This window comes from Cheilinus undulatus, linkage group 13, assembly GCF_018320785.1.
Source record: "Cheilinus undulatus linkage group 13, ASM1832078v1, whole genome shotgun sequence".
In the NCBI taxonomy this organism is placed as follows: domain Eukaryota; kingdom Metazoa; phylum Chordata; class Actinopteri; order Labriformes; family Labridae; genus Cheilinus; species Cheilinus undulatus.
Genome location: NC_054877.1, coordinates 41403662 through 41413596, shown reverse-complemented (window position 1 = coordinate 41413596; position 9935 = coordinate 41403662). Strand labels below are relative to the sequence as shown.

At 34.4% G+C, this 9935-nt stretch overlaps 1 protein-coding gene across 3 annotated transcripts; it reads right to left on the bottom strand.

The window, feature by feature from the left end:
- Window positions 1-147: 147 nt before the first annotated feature.
- Window positions 148-9849, bottom strand: LOC121520149 (RING finger protein 212B-like). Of its 3 annotated transcripts, none has more exons than XM_041803466.1 (13): window positions 9748-9849; window positions 6737-6858; window positions 6556-6608; window positions 6410-6484; window positions 6038-6144; window positions 5854-5944; window positions 5721-5755; window positions 5575-5615; window positions 4621-4645; window positions 3134-3200; window positions 601-658; window positions 466-493; window positions 148-367 (listed from the first exon to the last, which is right to left on the bottom strand). In XM_041803466.1, exons 2-13 carry the CDS (start codon window positions 6834-6836, stop codon window positions 313-315), a joined length of 735 nt encoding a protein of 244 aa, XP_041659400.1. In that variant the 5' UTR covers window positions 6837-6858; window positions 9748-9849; the 3' UTR covers window positions 148-312. The 3 variants fall into 3 exon arrangements, with proteins under 3 accessions (XP_041659400.1, XP_041659401.1, XP_041659402.1); XM_041803467.1 differs by having other exon boundaries at window positions 5721-5749; XM_041803468.1 differs by lacking the exons at window positions 148-367; window positions 466-493; window positions 601-658 and having other exon boundaries at window positions 683-3200.
- Between the last annotated feature and the right edge of the window lie 86 nt (window positions 9850-9935).

Below are 9935 nucleotides of genomic sequence, written 5' to 3'. Positions count from 1 at the left end.
TTTTTCTTCTTTTAACTATGATCAATATTAAGACCATGCTTAAGCAAAATTCAGCTTTCTGTTCAGTGTATGTGCATAAAGTTTGTTTAATTGAACTGCTGCATTGTTAGGAATCATGCAAAACAATGAGTAAATCCATAAACTAGAGTCCCAGGTAAATGCCTTAGCTGGAGGAACAAGGTGGTAAGAAAAGCTAAATGCATCAGTATTTTATTTTTAAAATCTATCCTAACAGAAATGGGACAGCTGTGATGAACATATTCAGTTAACTACCCCTTACACAACCTTTAAATGCATCATGGATGCCTGACTTTATAATCCACTCATAAACTGGAACTGGAAAACATCAGGAGGCTGGTGCTGACTTCTGAGGATGGGAACGAAAGATTTACTAAACCAGTACACCAGAAACGTTTGATATGATTAAATGTTTTGTAAAAAGTTTTCCTTTCAAGCATTTCTTACCTCGAAGCATTGTAGGATGTAGGTGTTCCTTTTTAAAGCAGAGGGGTGAAAGGACTGTTTTTAGAGACACATCCTTTTAAAAGCCATAAGCACAGTGTCTCAATTTCATCAAATTAAAGCTAGACCCACACTTACTGTGTACATGTTCATGGAGAGAACTGTGGCTGGAAATGGAGGTAGTTGATCCAGGAGTCTGAAAAAAAGAGTTCAAGTTTTAAAAGAAATTATGCAAAGAAAAAGTACAAATCAACAGAAATTTCTGTTTTAAATACTGTTTAAATGTTATATGAACCTGCTCAGTGAATGTGTATTTGTCTCTAACGCACTAAAATTGATTCTTGTAGTTTGACAAGAATATTTGAACCTCAGCTCAACTTAGTAGCTCCTCCAAGAGGTTTTAGAGACATTTAGTAGTTGAGGTGAAATAAAGGTCACCCAAATGCTTTTAGTTGTGCTGGGTGATAAATTGCTTTTACTGATAAATCATATGTTTGGAAAATCAAAGTTTTTGACAAATGAAAATCTAGATTTTCTCTTTAACTTCACAGCTATTATACCAAAAGGAAAATTCACTGTTCACTGTAATAACCAGTCATATTACTCACTCTGAGTCGTTTCCTGAGAAATTACTAAATGCACTTTTAGCCCAATTGAGTCTAACTTCCGTCTGACACTGATCCAGTGGCAAAGATGACAAATAGGGCTGAACGATATGCAAACATAATGTGATCGTGATTTTTTTCCCCAATATCGCGATTGCGATTTAATATGCGATAATTTTAAGGTTCCTCATCTTACATATTTTTCAATAAATACAAGCAATAAATCATTCTAAATTTTAATGTACATAATATTAGATATAATATACTAAGGGAAAAAAATGTAAAACATATCTGCAATTATTTTGGCTCATATTACAAATTTGATATCAATTGCTAAATTGAAGAGGATAATCATTTTTTTGTCAATCTCATTTTAAAAACAAAAACACATATTAGTAAAGCAGGAATTTTTATTTTAAAAAAGTGTGATTTTTGCATTATGTGTATAAAATCTGCTGGAAAAAATATCAAACTGGTATTTTGACACATTTCAAGTTATAGAAATATTGCAACTTTTGCGATTTGTAAATTGCAGCAGGCCATATTGCAATTTAATCCACTTTGCAATTAACTGCCCAGCCCTAATGACAAATACTAAAAGTAATCAATAATCTTTCAATGGTATTGTTTGCCTCATATAGCCGCATCAGCATAACCTCTTGGAAAGGGGAAACAAAGTTTACTTTTGGTGAATTTCATTGATTGAATTAAAGAAAAACTGGTTTTTAGTATTTATATACAAGACAGATAATGGATTACGCTCATAAATAGAGTTTGGTGTAAAAAGCTATTCTTAAGCCATACTTTACACTTTTCAATATTTTTCAATTAATACATTTTAAAACACTACAATCTTTGCAATTTTACTGATCAAAAGAATCACAGAAAAACTCTTTATAAACTACCATAAGACAGAGACACACAAAAGTCCCTCAAAAATCTACAGAAATGTCGCCTCTTGTTGTGCAGTATAGACAGTGTATTGGAGTTTGCCAGTAACTTTTGGTAACTAAGAAAAACAGAAACCACCCAGCGTTGGGTTTGTAAGACTTCTGTTGCTGTGTTTGAAAACACATTGATATTGTTTGATATTTACTAGAATCATATAAAAGTTAAAATTCTGCCATTGTGACACCTCCACAATAAACCTATTTTCTGGACACACAGGCTACGAGAGATGCTGTGCACAAAAGCAATATCCATTAAAAAATTCAGCAACAGCAGTAAGTTTTCAGGAGGATGTATGCTGTTTAAAATTGATCTTTCATCCAGTGTTACCAAATTAGTTGATGTTTTGATGCACTTTAGTCACTGCAGAGACAGATTTATCAGTTCCTTCAAACATGCTGTAACTCTCCATAAATTAAATGTTAGGTTTGTGTTTTTATGGAGGTTTCCTGTTAAGTAAACTCTGTTTATATAGGTCTTGATACTTTCCTGTACTTGGTGTTTAAGTGATACAATCTCCATAATTGTATTGATGTATAATTAAAAAAATGCAAATTTGTGAAAATAATTCAGGTTTTCATAAGACATATACCTGGGAGAGGAAAGAGTCCATCAAATATTGCAAGGGCATTCCAAACCAATGGCATTAATTGCACAAATACATTACTAATGTTTTGCTGACAGTGTAATTGTGAATATAGTCAGTGTGATTGAAGTTACTTGCAATTCTTTAACATTTAAAACATAAAACTAACTGATTTTGGATGCAGTCTGGTTTTGTTGTCATGATATCAAAATGGGTACTGACACTGATTTTTGTATAATATTTAAAAGATTTTCTATCATGACAGCCCCAGATAGAACTATAATGTACATCCAATCTTTGAAATATGGCTGTTGATACAGACAGTGGTGTTATACCTCCTGTAAAGCTGCAGTGTAAGCTCTTAGGTTGACCTAAAGTTCTAAGAGTTCGCGTTGTCAAACAAACTATAATTGCCAGCTGAGGTCTGTAAAATGTCAACTATTTCAGGAGTAGTTGTTCATTTTTTAATGTTCAGTTGTTTTTGACATTGATAACATTAATGAACAGCGGGTCTAAAGGCATGAAGACTTACTGTGAAGGAAGACATGCTGGGACCTCGATCTCTGGCCCACCCCTGCATCTCTGCTGACCCTAGGTGACTAAGACAAATGAGACCACATGTTTGACTCCAAAATATTTTCTTATTTCTGCTATCAAGTGACAACACAGAAAAATGACAACAACCTTACCAGAAGTGTGTCTTTAGAAGGTTTTGGGCTAATATGTGCTGTCAGAACAGTTGAAATGCTCTTTGGAATTAATACTGTCTAAACCCTACAAGAGATTCTTCATATAGGTATTCCTTTAAAAAGAATTTAGTGTAGGATTGGGTGGTGATATGGTGATACCACATCCAGGGGTATTTAAAAACAGCCATAGCACTCCTTTAATTCATAAAATAACCTGCTGTATGATGTGCATGTGTGTATTATGCCTTAAAATTTTAAACTGTTTTCAGCAGTAGCTCCACTGCTTGTGTTTGAAGGTGTTCAGTAATGAAGGCCTAATTTGTTAAATAAAGAAGCTGTGGAAAAATTGAGTCAGTAGTTATATGCTGGAATTTGTGCATCACATGATTGCATCACACTATGGCCATCCATGAAGTGAAACTGTAACATGCACTGCTTATAATGAAATCTATGGCAATGATGAGTTCAAATGCTTTAAATCACCTCTATGTGGGTAAGGCAGATAAAGTTAATCAACGCATGTTGACTATTTTGGGTGCTAAAGTAGTCTAAAAGCTGCTTATAAAACTTATTTTCAGAGTTTGTGAACTATTGTTGCACACCCATCAAGCTGTTTTGAAGGTTTTTAAAATGATTACAGTAGCTAAAGATGTCTGATCATCGTATCAGACAGCTGCATAACAATGTGTTTCTGCCAATGAACCAACAGACAGTAATTCAAATTTACTTGGCAAGAGAGAGAAAAGAAGGCATTTGTGCAAATGCACAGAGATGTAGAAAAAAAGGCTCATCATATGTTTAAAGAAGTCAATTTTCGTTTTTTTCTGTTTTATTTATTACATCATTTATACCAGTAGATATGAGTTTTTGTTTTTCATTTTTGTGTTGCTTTGAAATTTGCATCTATTTTTGTTTGTTTTGGTCTCCTTTTTTTGGAACATGTTTAACACACTGTGGGCTGTAACTACAATCACAGGTTGATCTACAAAACACTAGAAGGAACAAACTTTTAGCTACATTTCTGTCAAAAATAAACCCAGCATAATAAATCTCACAATTTATGCTGCTTTTTCCAGATGAACTGAACCAGTATTGAACCATGACCTTGAAACTGAGGTACAAATTGAACTGTGACTACCTTGCATATACCCTGGGACAGTAGTCCAGTTAAACTGCCTAATGGAGCTATAAGCCTGAGCATGAGTGAGTGTTTTTATTTCTGCACTGCACCACACAATGCAACTATAAATTTACAGTTAATGTGTTTTGACAAACGCATCAGGATCTATCCTTGAATTAGTCAAAGTAGGATGATTTCCATAATACATACCTCACAGATCTTGAGCGAGGGGTAACTAGTCAAAAAAAAAAAAAAAAACATAAAAATTCACTGAGTTAAATCATATATACAATAAGTCTATTAAGCATACATGAACAGCTGAACTGTTCATGGTTTTACATATTTATCATGCTTAAATATTTCAGATCATCAAACTAATTTTAATATCTCACAAAGACAACCCAACCCACAAAATACAGTTTCTAAAAGATGATTTTATTCATTAAGGAAAAAAAAAATCCAAACCTACCTGGCCCTATGTGAAAAAGTAATTGCCCCCCTTGGACCTGGACCACTTGTTGTAACTGATGGAACAATGAATTCTGCTGTCTACCAGAAAATCCTGAAGGAGAACGTCCGGCCATCAGTTCATGCCCTAAAGCTCAAGCCCCCCTGGGTTATGCAGCAGGACAACGACCTGAAACATACCAGCAAGTCCACCTCTGAGTGGCTCAAAAAAAAAAAAAAAAAAAAAAAAAATTAAGGTTTTGTATTGGCCAAGTCAAAGCCCGGACTTAAATCCAATTGAGATGCTGTGGTGTGACCTTAAACGGGCAATTCATGCTCAAAAACCCTCCAATATGGCTGAGTAAAAACAATTCAGTAAAGAAGAGTGGGCCAAAATTCCTTCACAGTGATGTGAAAGACTCATCACCAGTTATCGCAAACGCTTGATTTCAGTTATTGCTGCCAAGGGTGGAACAACCAGTTATTAGGTTCAGGGGGCAATTACTTTTTCCACATAGGGCCAGATAGGTTTGGATTTTTTCCCCTTAATAAATAATCATCATTTAGAAACTGCATTTTGTATTTACTTTGGTTGTCTAAAATTGGTTTGATGATTTGTAACATTTAAGCATGATAAATATGCAAAAAACTCAGAAATGAGAAAGGGGCAAATACTTTTTCACAGCACTGTAATTCTACTTAAATCACAGGATTTACCTGGAGAGGTGACCGCTACAGGGAGCGACATCCTTTGAGAACTAAAAAAGAGAGTCAGGTTATCACTCAATTGTGTAAAAGAGACTTTAAAGAAACTACTGGAGAGTTGTAGTTAAAAATAGTCTTAAAATATAAATCATATTTACCCCTCCATTTTAAACTGTCCTGGAGAAACCTGTGACTTACAGAAAGTATGATACAGTGTAATAAATACACAACCTGAACTATTTAGGGTATAAAGATTGTTATTTATTTGGTATTTTTTAAAAAAACATTTACCCTCCTCTGAGAGAGCGGCTTTTTCAATTCAGCAACCTCTCCTCTCAGCTCTGAAAGCTGCTTTTTTAATTCAGCATTCTCTTTTTTCAACCTTGTGATAACAGATGTAGAAAAAGTAGGGTTACACTCTGTGGATGGTTTATTTTTACAGCCACAGTTAAACAACAAATCGTACTGAAATCACCTGTAACTCTGCTCTGTGATCTCCTTCAGATGTCTTTCCAGTTCAACACCCTTGCGCTTGAAGTACATCATGACTCGCTCCATCTGAGATTGCTGAAATTTTGAAATCTGGAGAACAAAAAGACCTCATCAAAAATTCTTTGGAATACTTGAAAACAATGTAAGTGTCTGTATTACAACTCTCTTCATTCTTCTACTTTCACCCTAATAGTTTTTATATCAGTCTTAAGGATGCTTCCAGTGTTGCCTAATGTTGCTGACTCAAGCTGCCTCTTGTTGAATGACTCATAAAGTGACTGACCGCTATGACATTTACCATGCTACTGCAGCAATTTAAAAAAAGCTACAGGGAGCGCAGCACAGAGGGACAGACCTTCAGAACGTTCTCGAACCGTGACTGGATGAGCTTCATGGGGTCCATGAAAAACATCTTTTCCTGTTCCTTCATCTGAAATATAATATTTGTGAGTTTATAATAAGGTGGCGCGGTCGTTCACATTGAGCAGTAGCTTCAACAACCTTATCTGTGATGGGTAAATAACTGCAGCCTGCTCCACACACACTGCACTGCTCTGTGGGAAAAAGACAAGAGCAGCATAATTTGGCTGAGACTGCTTATTTTGAGATTGAAAAAAAACATTGTTTTAATCAAAAGAAAATTAACGGGTTGTATGGAGCAGGTGGTGTATTTTTGTCTTACTGGCTTTGATGCATGCCTCACAGAAGATGTGACCACAGCTGGACACGGCAAACTTTGACCCCTTCTTGGTGAAGCACTGATTGCAGTGGAACCAGTCCATTTCTTGCTCTCAGCTTATTTTCCTGCAAGCAATCACAAAATATCAAAATACAGATGTTAATATGCAACATGCACACATTTTTCTTATTTAAAGGAAGACCAAGCTGCCTTTAGAAATGACCTGTTGGTCCTATCATCAACCCCAGCTCAGCGAAGAAATATAAAGCAAGGCATACAACATTTGATGCTACCATAACTAACAAATAAATATAGAAAAATAGAGAAAATCAGCCATTGAAACAGAATTTCTTTGTTTCACAAGAGCATTATTTATGCAAAAGTGTATTTTAAACAGTTAAGAAAGCTCATCTGCCTTTTTGGAGCACTACAGTCGGTACTATAACAACCCACTGACACACAGGTGGCTCTGAAGAGGACTAAAAAGATCCCTTTTTATGGAGCTTAGGGTATCAAATTAAATTCAAGTCTGTTAATTAAACATCATGATTGTGGGGTGGTTCCATGTAAAATGATGAGCCAGACTGTTTTACATATCCATTTCTATTTCACCATCCATCTAAACAACATGCCATGGCAGAACCTTAAGAATAAACACAGAGGCTGACAAGATAAACAATCTGTCTGTCACAGATATGGGCATCACTTAGTCCTTTAGGCCAGTGGTGCTCAACCTTGGGGTCGAGACCCCCATGGGGGTCATGAGACACTGAGAGGGGGTCTCCAGATGCCCCCCAAAAATTCAAAGCTTAATTTTCAAATGACACTTTTGCCACATTACACCAACTTTGCCAAATTTTAAGCCCCAAATTTTTACATATTTTTCACAATTTAACACCACTTATTCCTGCTTGTTTTTGCCACTTTTAAAACAAGTCTTGCCACGTAAGCTAAAGGTTGCCTCTGTTGAGCCATTATTGCCACTATTAACCCCCTTTTATTCCCAATTTTTCCTATTTTAACCAAATTTCACTATTTGTTGGGCCCATTTTTGCCAGTATCTCTCTGTTTTTTCTTTCTCAGTTAACCCTTTCTTGCTAGTTTATATCAATTCTTCATCCATTTTCAACAAATGTCCACACATTTTTGCCAGTTTAACCCCTTAAAGCCTGAAAACACAAATTATAGCCAGAAAATTCCATTTTTTTGGAACTGAAAAGTTTATTACTCTTTCTACTGAAATCCAGAAAATCTAGATTTCCATAAAATTTAACATATTTTGTATCTCATTTGATACATTAGGTGTTTTTGTTAACTGATAATCCACTTAAAGGTATTTTTATCATTTATCAGATTGTATTCAGAAGGGTTTTTTTTAGTAATTTATGATCATATTGATTAGATAGAGGTATCAGAGGTATGATACAACAGACTTTAAGGGGTTAAAGCCATGTCAGCCACTGTTTAACTCATTTTTTACCACTATGTATGTCCATTTTTGCCACTTAATCCACTTTTTGCCATTTTTATCTCTTTTTGCCACTACTAACCCATTTCTGTGACTTTTATAACAAGTTTAACCAAATTTTCCATCACTTTATGCCATTATTTAACCATCTTAGCAATTTTTAACCCATTTTAATTTTTTTTTTTTGACAAAAGGGATCTACATTTTTAAGAAGGCTATTTACTACACAAATTATTTTTAAAAATTATATATTTTTTCCTTTATAAGATTGGTGATTTTTTTTCAGGTTAAATATGAAATATGGATGTCACAGCTTAACTTAACTAATGGACCATGATTTGATGATGGACCCCCAATAAGTGAATGGGACAAAACATAATTTTGTCTTATGCAAATAATAAAATATCATTATATTGTAATTTCAACTTCTTATCACAATTTCTACTTTTTATCTCAGAATTATGAATTAATATCTCATCATTTTAGTTTCTGTCTCATATTACTGGTATTTGATCTCATGTAGATTTCTTATCTGCTAATTTTGCCTTTTAAAGCATAATTTTGGCTTTCATCTCGAAATTAAAACTTATCTCATAATCTTGAGTTTTGCCAAAATATCGATTTTTATATCTCAAAATTTTGACTCCATTTCATAATAATGATATATCTCATAATTCTGAATCTTTATGTCACAATGACTTTATCTCATTTATCACTTTTTATCTCATATTCTTGACTATCTTATCATTGTTAAATGTCATAATCATGACTTTATCTTATAATATCCAACTCATATCTAACAATTCTGACTTTTTCTCATACTTTCATCTCATAATTATGACTTATCTTACAGTTGACTTTTTATCTCATTTTGTATTTCATCTCATAAGTACTTATCTTACGGTCATAGTTATGACCATTATCTTCTTTCCACTTATCCCAAAATCTTGATTTATGACTTTTTAATTTCACAATCTTGACTTCTTATCTCATAATTGACTTTATAATCAAATAATTTCTACTTTTTTCCTCACAATTACAACTTACTTTCTCATTTTATTGATTCAAGATTTTTTCAAATCATTATCTAACTTCCTTAATTTTTCTTTTTTTTTTTTTCGTGACAAAAATCGAATTCTAAGAGTTGTGCGCACCTAAATTGTGAATATTTCAGTAGCTCAATTGTTTACCACATTTTTAACCTTTTTGTTTTTGCTTTTTTTATTGAGAAACATTACATAAATCTGAGGTTTAAGTTCAGTGCCAACTCTGAGCATGAACACACACAACATTAGGACACAGGCCACAGCCATTTAAAAATAAAATGTATCATAATAGAAGCCAATCAAGGTATATTTACACAACGCTAACACAATAAACATTGCTGTTTGCTTGCTAGCTAGCTTAAGACTGTTAAATTTATTTGCTGTTAAGCCAAACGCTGAAGAACAGAGGGCGACAAGCAACCTGAAAAGTTCATATTTTGTCTGAAAAGAATTTTCTACCCTATTTTTTTTATATATTTTAGTCGTTAACAGTAACTTACCCTCGTTCCCCTCAGTGGCACCAGTCGACGTTTAGTCCTGACGCTCGTTATTTCTGTTGGCTTAAACGGCCAGCGAGCTCCGCGCGCAGCTTCTGATGTTCACTGCACCCTCGCGCGTTCCCGTTCCGGTCAGTCAGGTGACCTGCAGGCAGCGGTGCGGACTGCTCCAGTGTACCGTTAGCCTCGTA

Excerpts from the sequence above, each read along its gene's own strand:
- LOC121520149 (XM_041803466.1), bottom strand. The coding sequence starts at position 6,836 with ATGGACTGGTTCCACTGCAATCAGTGCTTCACCAAGAAGGGGTCAAAG. Across the intron at positions 5,616-5,720 it reads GGACAGTTTAAAATGGAGGG|TTCTCAAAGGATGTCGCTCC; the intron begins GTAAATATGATT and ends TCTCTTTTTTAG. Across the intron at positions 3,201-4,620 it reads CCTCGCTCAAGATCTGTGAG|TCACCTAGGGTCAGCAGAGA; the intron begins GTATGTATTATG and ends CATTTGTCTTAG.